Consider the following 12,468-nt stretch of genomic DNA (forward strand, 5'->3'; position numbering starts at 1 on the left):
ATTTGTAATCAGCCAAAGGGGAGTGTCTTCTGCAATGAGTGATGCTTAATCTAATCACGGGAAGCCTTTTAAGGAGGATTCAGAAGAGACAGGTTCTATTCCTGCTTTGGCTGGCTAGCCTCTGCTATGGAGTTCGTCCAGACCCTCCATCCAAGTCGTCGGCTTCACAGCCCGCCCTGTGGATTTTGGACTCTGCGTTCCCGTGATCACGTGAGACACTTTTATAAATTTTATATTTGCGAGTGTTCCCTGTTGACTCTGTTTCTCTAGAGAACCTAATTAGTACAATTGCTTTCAGCTTCTGATGCCAATGGTTCCCTCTTTTAAAGCGTCTGCTGGCCTTCACTTAGCTCCTTTGGGACACAACTCTGGGTTCTAGCTTGCTTAGTATCTCATAGGAAGGCACATGGCAATGTCTGCTGGTCTGTGCATCTCTAAACTTTCATGTCTAGGCATCTGCTCTCTGTCATCACTCCAAGCATCTCTAAATATCTACGTCTCTGTGAACTGTGAAGCAAATGTGCTTTTCCAAATTGTCTCCCTTTGTAAAAGACTCAAGTAAACTAATCAAGAACCCCCTTAAATGGGTGGGGTCACACTTCTATCTAATCAAAAACACCACACCCACAATTGGCACGCCACATTTCCATGGAAATAATCTAATCAGAAGGTCACACCCATAATCGAGCGGGTCGATCTCCGTGGAAATAATCTAATCAAAGTTTTCTACCCTAAACAATAGGTCTAGCCCCACAAGATTGGATCAGATTAAAACACGGCTTTTCTGGGGTACATAATGGTTTCAAACCAGCACAGATGTGCTAAAGCTGAGGTTCCTAAGAGCTGAAATTTTAATATCAACTTTATTGCATTATAATTTATAGAGAAAAAACTGTGCTCATTTAAAGTGTATAGTTCAATGAGTTTTGAGAAGCAAACAGGGACAGCTTCATGGATGTGTGACTAAAGCAGTCTCACAGGGCCCCACTCTCAGAAGGGACCTGTGCTTGGGGTTTAGTACCTGGAGTTCACAGTCTTGAAATTCTTAATTTTATTTTTAATTCACATTTTGTGAGTGAAGTCTGATAGGACAATTAAGCATGTTGGGGGGAGGGGGACATTTGGAGCCTTAGCTCACACTGAGTCTCATGACTCCTGCCACTTCCATTCCCACTCCCCTCCCACCCTCCACTCTCCTGCCTTAGGGTCAAGCACTCCCTGGATTTCTGGAGGCAGGCATGGTCGTGGTTGGCACCACTCCAGCACATTCAGCAGATGACTGGAGAGTGTCTTACCCACCCTAATGTGGGTTTGGTGCAGATCCAAGCACAGAGGTTGCAATCGCTTAGGTGTGGCTCATCTGCCATGGGTTGGGGTAGCAGCCCATCGGAAGAAGAGTGTCATGGTCAGGTTCATGTGTCAACTTGGCCAGGTAGTGGTGCCCGGTTGTTTGGTCAGGCAAGTGCTGGCCTGTCTGTTGCTATGAGGACTTTTCATGGAATTAAATCATGATTACACTGGCTGCATCCACAGTTGATTGTATTTGTAATTAGCTAAGAGGAGTGTCTTTTACAATGAGTGACACTTAATCTAATCACCAGAAGGCTTTTATGGAAGATTCAGAAGAGACTGTCACTCTTCCTGCTTCAGCCAGCAAGCCTCTCCTGTGGAGTTCATCCAGACCCTTCATTGGCTTCATCAGTTTCACGGCCTGCCCTATGGATTTTGGACCCTTACATTCCCACGGTGGTCCAGCCAGCCTCTCCTGACAGTTAGTTGAGAACCTTCATCGGAGTTGCCATCTTGCAGCCTGCCCTACAGACTTTAGACTCTACATTCCCATGGTAATGTGAGATGCTTTTATATCTACGGATATCTTCTGCTGATTCTGTTTCTCTAGCTAATACAGAGAGATATCTGGAAATGTTGTGTACCTGTGCCATAGGAAACACAACATTAAATAGCAAATAAAAACATCATTACAAGTTGAGAGAGATCACAGTAAAAAGGGAAAAGTTTTGTATTTTAGTACCTACCTTTAATGGCATTTTTTCCTGCTTCACCATATTTTCATTTTGCAGAGCCCACAAAATTATGTAGCCAGCCCCACACCCACATAAGTACTACCCTAATCAAGACATAGAACATTTTTATCACTCCCCAATTTTCCTCTTAATCCTTTGCAAAGGCAATTGGTCAATATCACCCCCTCTCCATCCTAAGCCATGACATCACCAGACCACTGATTTGCTTTCAAGACAGCTGCACTTTACAACTCTCAGCAGGGCACTGGCCCTCCCATTTAGAATTCAGGAAAGATCTGGAATTCAGGAAGAGCAGATCTGGAACAGATTTGCAACTGATCCTGATAGGGGTGAGCCTGGGAGAGTTGAGATGACCCAGAGAAATCCCATCTAAGGATTAAGAGATGGCCAGCAAGGAAGGCACAGACAAAGGGCATGAGTCTGCCATATCAAGGGCATATGACCTCATAAAAAATACTAGACAAAGCAAAAGTAGTTGGAACGTTTGTTGATCAGGGATTAAGGGAATCATATGAAAAAACAAATGAACTCACTTTTGGAAGCCAGTTCATCAGTCAAGAGGAGGCAAATACCTTTTCCTTGCTCATAGAACCTTTCAGGACCCTGCCCTGCTTCCAGGTCCAGCTTCCTCTTCCTATCCGGCAGCCCCACTGGCCTTGAGGCATGCCCAGCCTGTTCCTGCCTAAGGGCCTTCACAGCTGCTTCTTTGTCCTGCCCCCTGATGTCTGGATAGTTGACTCCTCTTTGTCATCCACATGTCAATTTAAAAGTCACCTCAGAGAGGACTTTCCCAATCACCAATCTAAAATAGCACTCAGTCACATCGCTCAATTTTTTCCAAATATTAATTTATTTTATTAGGGAAGTTTTAGGCTCATGGGAAAATCAAGCAGACCATTCAGTTCCCATATGCCCCCTATCATCAACACCTTGCATTAGTGTAGTAACTTTGCTATGTGTTCAATTTTAATACACCTACTGTGATACCTGTATACATCACCTGTAATACAGCACCTATCACTTTAAGAATTTTTATTGATATATATTACATATTCACATACTATCTAATCATCCAAGTGTACAAATCAATGGTTCACAATATCACCATATAGCTGTACATTTATCATCACAATTGACTTTTTGATTTTTGTGAAAAATAACATATATACAAAAAAAACCCAATAAATTTTAAAGCACATTGCAACAATTAGTTGTAGAACAGATTTCAGAGTTTGGTATGGGTTACAATTCCACAATTTTAGGTTTTTACTTCTAGCTGCTCTAAGATACTGGAGACTAAGAGAAATATCAATCAGTGATTCAGCAATCACGCTGGTTTGTTAAGCCCTACCTTCTTTGTATAATGCCACCATCACCTTTGAAGCACCTATTTTTTTTCACATGGGCGGGCAACCGACAATAGAACTCTGGGTCCTCTGGCATGGCAAGCAAGAACTCTGCCACCGAGCCACCACGGCCCACCCTGAAGGACCTATCATTTTAAAAGTGCTACTACTCCCATCTGAGTCCCACCCTGACCCCTCAAAACCGCTTAAGAACAAGGATTTTTTCCCATTCAAACCTGAATTCCCAGGGCCTAGAAGACAGACGCTCAATAACTGCTGAATAGGGTGGGCCACGGTGGCTCAGCAGGCAAGAATGCTCGCCTGCCATGCCAAGAGGACCCGGTTTTGATTCCCAGTGCCTGCCCATGTTTTAAAAACAAAAACAAAAACAAAACTGTTGAATATAAAGAATGGCAGAAAATAAAGATGGGGGGGGTCACATCCTCAAATTGCAGCTTTCCCCTGCGGGGAGGGAGATGTCCAGATGGACTCGCAAGGTTGAAATCTAACTGCACCTACGATATCCTTCTTGCCAACACCCACGCCGAGTATACAAATTAACTTTTTTTCTCAGGGCCTTACAGGTGCAGGATCTTTTACAGCACTTTTCCATATCACTCTCCCTTCGGCCTTCAAAGTACTTATTGCCATTTTCCAAAAGAGGTCACGGAGGCTCCGTTTATTTCTCCTATATGAGCCTCTGAGTGATCGACCTTGCAGTCGTATACTTTAGGGCAGGTACATCACACCAAAGCAGACCAAGGTCCCCTTCCGCCCTATTCGGTCCTCGTCCCACCCCCTCACCGGCTACCCCGCCCCGCTCGGTCCCTGAGCTCGCCCACGCCCACCTCTCCGCCCAAAACCAGGCGTCGCTGCGCCGAGCCAGGGATCCCGGCACCCGCAGCCATCCCCGCCAAGCACAAGGTGCAATGGCCCAGTCAGCGCGGCGCGGCCACAGACGGACATCGGACGCTAAAGGGAGGGCCGAGAAGGGCGCTGACGAGCTTACAGAGGCGGTCGGCATCCTACTACCAGCTGCGCGTCGGGCCCAGGTGCCCTGGCAACAGGTAAACACTGCGCGGCCCCGCCCCCGCGGCGCGCGGCGCGCGGCCCGCGGCGTTTGTGCGCGCGACCTGGCAGGCGCCCGCGAGCCCCGCGCCCAGCAGCCCCCGCGGCGTCGGCGCTCGCGCGCTGAGCCGCCTGCAACCTCGGGTCGGGCGGCCGCCCGGTGCCGGGCGCAGCGGACCGCAGGGGCCGCTGGGCTGCCCGCAGAGGCAGGTTCCTCTGGGCTCCTGCTCCGTCGTTGGGCGCCGGGGGAGCGGGTTCCTGCGCCTCGGAGCCCGGGCTCGGGCGAAGCCTGGCGTCGTCCTTACCTGGCGTCCGTTCGCGGGCGCGTGCGGAGGAAGCGCAACTCTGGTGATGCGCAGAACTCGGGCCAGGCTCAGTATTTCAGGATTGGGAATTGATGCCACACTCCTCTGGTAGCCAAGAAAGGAATTACCATGGTAATATACGTTTTGCTTAAAGATAAGAAATTCTCAGGCTCCCGTTCAGTTTAATACCGTTTTAGCTCTCACTAAAATTAGTTCTCTTCACGGCGAGATCGGCTCGTTCCTGGTCTCTGTTTTTGCGTGGTGACCACCCGGATGAGCTGAGTTGGTGTAAGAGTGGGGAGAGGGGTTTCCCCGGTTTCCGGAGGGGCTTTTTCAGTAAGAAGCCGACAGCGATTGGTTGGTGGGCTGCACCGGCCGAAAGGGCTAGGAAGCGGCAGAATCAGGCTGAGCCCCTTTTTGTCAGTTCGTTGGTTTTAGATCTTTGATCCTGTTGAGCACCTTTCACACACAGAGGGTGATGATGTACGTGTGGAAAATAAAAGAGAGTCGTGTGGACACCAGGGCATCAGTGCAAGCCAGCAGCAACTGGCCCCGATACATTGCTGCGGCTGCCGCACTCGGGCCGTGTGTAGGATTCTTCAACGCAGATTTAACGAAGTAGAAAAAGAGCCCTGGAGCTAGCAAAGGGACAGCCGGCTGTAGAGAGTAGAGTGATGGTTCCTTCCAACCCCAGTTTGAGAAAAGGCTATCGGAGGAGACCATTCATGCCGGGAATTCTTGCATTTTATGCCCCAGAAAGTTTGCAGTGCCCTTGTTTTCATCTCACCTCCAAGTCGTTGGCTTACAGAGCTCCATCTTTAGCTAGACGTCTCTGGGAACCTTCAGACCTCCATTTCCAGCTTCCTGTTGGATATTTCCACCTGAGAGTCATTTCAAACTGTGTTCAAAATACAAATAGTCTTTAACCACTGCCTTCTCTTCACTTTCCAAGAACACTTTCATTCTCTTGGCCTCAAACTTCCTCAGCCTTCATGCAGTCACTCGTTGGTCATTTATCACCTACTTCCCATCCTCACTCCTGCTGTTCAAGACAGGCCCTCCTTACCGCCTGCCAGGATTCTGCCCCAGCTCACTGCCGGACTGGCTGGCAAACCAGTTCCCTGCTGGTTTGAACTTCCCAGAACCGCTGTGACCTTGTAGCCCCCTGCCCAGGTCCTCAGGGAGTCACTTATCTGCTGAATTAAGTACTGCTCTGCTTGAGCTCGACACTCAGAGCCTTTCGTTAAGGAGCCTCAACCTTCTGAACTTTCATCAAACACCAAGACATCTTCTCTGCCTTAAAAAACAAACAAACAAAAAAACACCACACCATGCACTAGATCATTCTTCTGAAAGCCTCCTGCACCTGCACTGTCTCCAGCTATTGACAACTTTTCTTCAAGACCCCACTCAGAAGCCATCTCCCTGAAGCTTATTCTGAACCTGTCTCTTGCCTCCCTATTGCTCCTGAAGTACCAGGAGCCCTTTATATCTCACATACTGTGTTTGCATATTTTACCTTGGAAAGCCTTTCTCTTCACCCCCATTAGACTGGAGCAGAGAAATGTGTTAGGTAAATCTCTGTCTTCCTTTCAGTTCATTTCATGTAAAAGTACTTAAAAAAAATGCCTCTCAATTTGAATTGAGAGTCATCCTTCTGTTTCCCTGCGTGGATTATATTGCTGTTTCCTTTCAGAGCCCAGGGAATTGAAGCAGAATGGTTTGACAAAGCTACTTAAGCAGATGGCTTCCCATTGCCTCTTGGATAAAAGTCAAACACCTTACCCAGCTTGCAAGGATTGCAGTCTCGACTCCTCTCGCATCCCCCCCCTCCCCCGCTTCTGGTTACCTAAGAAACAGCCACACTGACCCTTTTTTTGGTTCCTCCAGCTATGCATGTTCTCTTGAGCCTCAAAACCTTTGCATAGGTTGTTTGTTCTCCCCGGGGACCTCTTATTTCTCAGCTTACCGGCCACTCTTTAGGAACCCTTCCTTGATGCCTCAGACTAGGTCTGCATCACTCACCCCGTGCTGTCATAATACCATGTACCCCTTGACTCTTCCTTCACAGTGTAGTTGGTGATTAAATGTTTTGAAGAGTAGTTAGCTAGTTTCTTTCTTCTTCACTTGGCTGTGAGCATCTTGAGGACAGGAACCCAGTTCTGCTTTTCTCTCCTCTCATATAGGGCACTGTAAGTATTGTTAAATATTTATTGAGTGAAGGAAGGAAGCATCTTGAAATTCAGAAATCTAAATCCTGTTCCTGGGTTGCATCTATTTATTCATTCATTCGGCAAATATTTATTCATCCCTATAATATGCCAGATGTTCTACAACATAGGAGTTTAGTGGTGAACTCATAGACAAAAACCCTGGTTAGGGAAGTAAACACAAAGGATGCTAGTGAACAGCACAGAGTGCTTAGAGTAAGGAGATAGATATAGACGCTGCTGGGGTGTTAGTGGGAGACTGTTACAGTTAGGGAGACCATCTGTACTACCCACCTTGCTTGGGGCAATCACAGTTTATGTTTATTGAAGTGTCCTGGTTTGGGCAATGAGTTATATGGTCACCCTCATTATAGATATAGACAAAGTATCAGTGAGTTTATTCTGACGAGGTGATATTTGAGCAGAGACCAGCACAAAGAGATGAGTTATATACCTATGAAGTTCAGCTGGAAGAGCAAGGCTGAGCAGCAAGAAGCTTGGTGAGTTTGAGAAATAGAAGGAAGGCCAGTGTGGCTGGAGCCTAGTGGTCTTCATTGGGAAATTTGGAGGGTTTTTAATTGGGAGCTATATGTTCTGAGACCAGAGGCAGCCGACTGAACCATTGTACTAAACCCAAGGAATGGACTGGCAAAGAAACTGAAAAATGTTGTTCCCTTATAATAATTTATTAACAGATTTATTGAGGCATAATTGATATATAAATATATAATATATAAATTGCACATAAAGTATACAGTTTGGTAAGTTTAACATATGTATACAGACATGAAACCATCACTGCAGTCAAGATAATGAACATGACTATCACCTCCAAAAATATCCTTCTGCTGCTTTGAAATCAGTCTTTCCCTCTTGCCTCCCTGGCCTCACCATCCCCAGGCAACCACTGATCTACTTTCTGTCTCTATAGATTAGTTTCCAATTTCTAGGAGTTTATATGTATGATATTATACAGCACATATGGTTTTATTTTTGGAGTCCTGGCTTCTTTCCTTCAGCATAATTATTTTGAAATTCATCCATGTTGTGACGTGTATCAGTAGTTTATTCCTTTGTGGTGCTCAGTTGTATTCCATTATATGTATATACCACAGCTTGTCAACCACTCACCTGCTGATGGACTTCTGGGTTGTTTCTAGTTTTGGCTATTACAAATAAAGCTGTTTTGAATATTCATGGACAAGACTTTGAAATGGACATATGCTTTCATTTCTCTTGGGAAAATACCTACTAGTAGAATTACTGGGTTATATGATAGGCACGTGTTTAACTTTTTAAAAAATGCCAAACTGTTTTCCGAAGTGGTTGTATCATTACATTTCTACCAGCAGTGTACAAGAGTTTCAGTTCTTTGCCATCCTCACCTATACTTGGTAAGGTCAGTCTTTCTAACTTGAGCAATTCTAAGAGGTGTGTTATAGCGTCCCATTATAGTTTTAATTTGCACTTCCCTACTTACTAATGATGTTGAATATCTTTTCATATGCTTAATTGTCATCTGTATATCTTCTTTGGGAAGCCTCTGAATCATTTGACCATTTTTTAATTGGGTTGTTTGTTTTCTTATGTTTTGAGAGTTCTTTATATATTCTGGATACAAGACCTTTATTAGATAAAAGATATAGTAATAGATAAAGATATATTAAATATAATTCACAAATATTTCCCCCCAATCTGTGGCTTGCCTTTTCATGCTCTTAAACAGTACCTTTTGAAGAGCAAAAGTTTCTAATTTTGGTGGTGAATTTATCAATTTGTTCTTTTGTGGATTGTACTTTTGGTGTTATATCTCAGAAATCTTTGCCTAACTCAAGATCACAAAAATTTTCTCTCTAGAAGTTTTATAGCTTCTGGTTTATATTTAGGTTATGATCCAATTTGAGGTAAACAGTTTGGCAAGGTATGGATTGAGGTTCATTTTTTTGCATATAGGTATTAACTGTTCCAGCTCTATATGTTGAGAAGATTATCCTTTCTCCACTGAATTGTTTGGCAGCCTTGTTGAAAATCAGTTGTTAATCTATCTGTGAATCTGTTTCTAGACTCTTTATTCTGTTCCATTGATCCATTTATCTATCTTGACAGCAGTACCATATGGTATTGATTACTGCAGTTTTATAATAATTCTTGAAATAGGGGAGCATTAATCTTCCAACTTTGTTCTTCTTTATCAAATTCCTTTGCATTTCTGTATGAACTTTAGAAACATATACAAAAAAGATGAGGACTTTGAATAAAAATGTCAAACTTTTATCTTATGTCCTTTACATTTCTACCTGGATTTTACAAACAGTTTTGTTTGTTTCTACAAGAGATGACAACTTTGAATGCAAGCATCAAACTTTTATCTTATGTGAATTTTGGTTCTCAGAAGCCATTTTAGAGATTAAGACACACACACACACGCACGCACGCACCCACCCACATTTTGTTGCTGATTTTCCAGATTAGTCAAGTATGGTTTATATGCAGGAAGTATAAAGTCATAAGGGAAACCAAGACCTGGAATCCTTAAGAGCTTATAGCAAAGTTTACATTCTGCCTGGGCACTGTTTTTTTTGTTTTTGTTTTTGTTTTCATTTTCATTCGGTAGATTGTTTTCTCAGGAGAATGCAGTTGCCATATGGGGCTTCGTATTGTTTTGTTTCACTTGGATTTTCTCGCTGAAGCCAGGCCACTGCATTGGGAGATACTTCTCTTCATTCCTGGATTTTGTCAATAGGCATGTACTCTGTTTCACTTGGCAAAAATGTATTTTAGTCTTTTAACACAGTAACTATGTTTCCCTTTGTTTAGCTTGGGACATTTTTTAAGTGAAATGCTTGGACAGAATATCTATCTTGTATAAATATTTAGCCTTTACAGAAGTCCTGGTTAATTATACATTCCTTTCCTTCTCCTTGCTGAAAAGCGACTCTTTTTAAATAATGTATGCCCAGTGCTATTTTCTGTATGGATGGGACAGAGGGCTTAGTGAGGTTAAACTGATAGCTTTGCGTAGCTCTAGCTTAGAAAATAGCTGCTTTCCAGTTGAAGATGGTGTCCATTCATTTTTCCCAGAGAATGTTTCTCACAGCATGGTCATGGGAAGAACACAGGCATTGAGCCTGGTGGACATCATTTGACTGGAATCTTGCCATTTGTAGGACAGGAATAATAGTACCTACCTTGAAATGTCACTCTAAAGATTAGAGGTGATCAAGATAATGATGACAGTCATTCATTGAGTGCTTACTCCATGTCAGACACTGCTAAGTGCCTTATGTTCGTGTCTAATCCTCATGACTGCTTAACGAGGTATAAGCTACTGCATAAGTGCCCAAATACATATATATATATTTTTTTTTGCATTCTGATTATCTAACCTGTTTTTTAAATTTTTATCATGAAAATTTACAAACGTACACAAAAATAGAATAGTAAAATGAGTCTCCACGTGTATATTTCTCACTTTCAGAAATTAGCAAGTTTGTTACATTTTTTGAGAGGTGGGAGGCAACTGCAGTATTTTAAAGTACATCTTCTGTCTTCTGTCATATCATCCTACAGATCCCAGTTTGTGTTTCTGAAACGTGTGAAATTTCTAACAGGACTCAATTCCCACTATCAGGTCTAACAGAAGTAATGATAATTCCTTGACATTATCATCTTTCCCTGATTGCCTCAAAAATGTATTTTTGCAGCTTCTTTGTTCAAATCAGAATGCAAACATAGTCCACACATTTCATCACACTGGGTCTCTTTTAATCTGGGACATCAGTAAACAGTTGCTGAATTGCATTTGACTACCTACCCCGCTCCTGGCAAAAGCTTTTTTTGTTGTTGCTGTTTTGATTTTTTTTTCCTTTTAAGATTTTTTTTTCTTAAATTCAGTAGGAACTGTTGAAAATTATATTGAGGTTATAATAACTAATTTCCCCTCTATATTTATACTTGTCTTTAAAAGCCAGCTAAAGGGAAAAGAGGAAAAGGCCGGGGCAAGTCTCGTGGGAAGAAGCAAAAGAAGCCAGAAGTCGACATTTTCAGCCCGGCTGCGATGCTGAACCTCCACTATATCGCGCACAACGTCGCTGACTGCCTGCACCTGCGTGGCTTCCGTTGGCCAGGTGCTCCCAAAGGAAAAAAAGGGAAAAACAAGACTTAAGCGATAGCATTTCACAACACACCTCTATTACAGAGAACAGAATTTGGGGGAAGAATCAGGACAACACAGATATTGCAAGCAAAATAGACTTTACTAAAGACAATTTGAAACTCAAGCTAAGGGTGCCTTTCTGTGGTAGTTAATGATAAAGCATGCGTGTACTTCATCAGCTGAGTCCAGGTACGGTTAGCCACTTCGGTTTTTCCTACACAGCTGGTAATTCCTACCCAGCATGATGGAATGAAATGACAGTACTTTAAAATATATATATTATAATCATAATTCTGGGTCAGAATTAAACTTTGCTCTCAGAAGGCAGTTCTGGTTTGCATGAGTTGTTTTCTTTTGCCAAAGGGGGTGTTTTGTTTTTTAGAGAAGACTAGGCAAAAAGCGCAGGATTTATTTGTGAATATCCCTCTCTTGGGCACTGCTTCCTTTCCCCATCTTTTCCAGGAAAATAGTGAAAAGTATTTTGTTTCTGTAATTCTCTTCTCAGCAGTTTGACTTTTTTGTCTGATCTGAATTAACCTCAAGATTCCAGGAGATGCTATGATTAATACACCTTTGCCAGGGTGTATCAACAAATCGTGCAAAGTACCTGACAGCCTGTGTGCATGAGGGCTAGGGTATATGAGAACTCAATACTTTCTGCACTATTTTCTGTAAACCCACAACTTTTTAAAAATATATAAATTTTTTAATTAAATACATCTTAAAAAAAAACAACAACAGGTGCAAAGGGAGTTCAGTGGTAAAGTTCATGCCTGCCATGCAGGAGACCAGATTCCTGGTCCATGTGCTTCCCCCAAAACAAAAAAAACAAACAAACAAAAATTCAACAAATGGTACTGCAATGACAGGATACTCATATGGAAAAATAATGAAATGTGACCCCACCATACAGCATACAAAAAAACAAACCACAGTAGCTGACAGTGTTCAGTGGTTGTGGTGAAGGGAAATGGGTACATATCAGGGCACATCCTTTTCTTCCTTAGAGTGCATCCAACTCTTCTCCCTCTTTCTCCATACTTTATTTTCTTCCCACCTTCCTCGGGCTTTCTTTTAAATTTGGTTAACCTTGAGCCATGGAATTGGTGCTAGAAATTTGCCATGGTTGTTCAGCCAGTATTCCAGTGTCTCTTTAACCCTATGAGGAGGCACGTAAGTAAGAATTACAATTCTTTCTCCTTGGCCCAAAGGAAATCTCCAAATATGAAACTTGGAAAGAAAGGCATTTTTAAGTGTAAACATCTGAATCACTTAACATTCCATTGCTGCCTCCTGCTCTTTCTGGCACAGCTCACCACTTCCCTCTACCCTGACACC

The 12,468-nt window shown here is 43.1% G+C and overlaps 2 protein-coding genes across 5 annotated transcripts in view; one reads left to right on the plus strand and one right to left on the minus strand.

Annotated features, from left to right (window-relative positions):
- The window catches only part of LOC143657073 (uncharacterized), a 73,871-nt gene extending 69,430 nt beyond the window's left edge, over positions 1-4,441 (minus strand). For all 4 annotated transcript variants that reach the window (XR_013162759.1, XR_013162743.1, XR_013162766.1 and 1 more), the window contains exon 1: positions 4,240-4,441. Coding sequence is in view for 1 of the 4 variants with exons in the window: in XM_077129121.1 (XP_076985236.1) it covers positions 4,240-4,415 (176 nt within the window). In the remaining 3 variants the exon portion in view is untranslated. The remainder of the gene's footprint in view (positions 1-4,239) is intronic.
- A 145-nt stretch (positions 4,442-4,586) lies between these two features.
- On the plus strand, positions 4,587-11,480 carry SMKR1 (small lysine rich protein 1). The gene is made up of 2 exons (XM_077129369.1): positions 4,587-4,896; positions 10,942-11,480. The coding sequence occupies exons 1-2, from the start codon at positions 4,894-4,896 to the stop codon at positions 11,137-11,139; spliced, it is 201 nt and encodes a 66-aa protein (XP_076985484.1). The 5' UTR covers positions 4,587-4,893; the 3' UTR covers positions 11,140-11,480.
- The last annotated feature ends 988 nt before the right edge of the window (positions 11,481-12,468 follow it).

Source organism: Tamandua tetradactyla, chromosome 1 (assembly GCF_023851605.1).
Source record: "Tamandua tetradactyla isolate mTamTet1 chromosome 1, mTamTet1.pri, whole genome shotgun sequence".
In the NCBI taxonomy this organism is placed as follows: domain Eukaryota; kingdom Metazoa; phylum Chordata; class Mammalia; order Pilosa; family Myrmecophagidae; genus Tamandua; species Tamandua tetradactyla.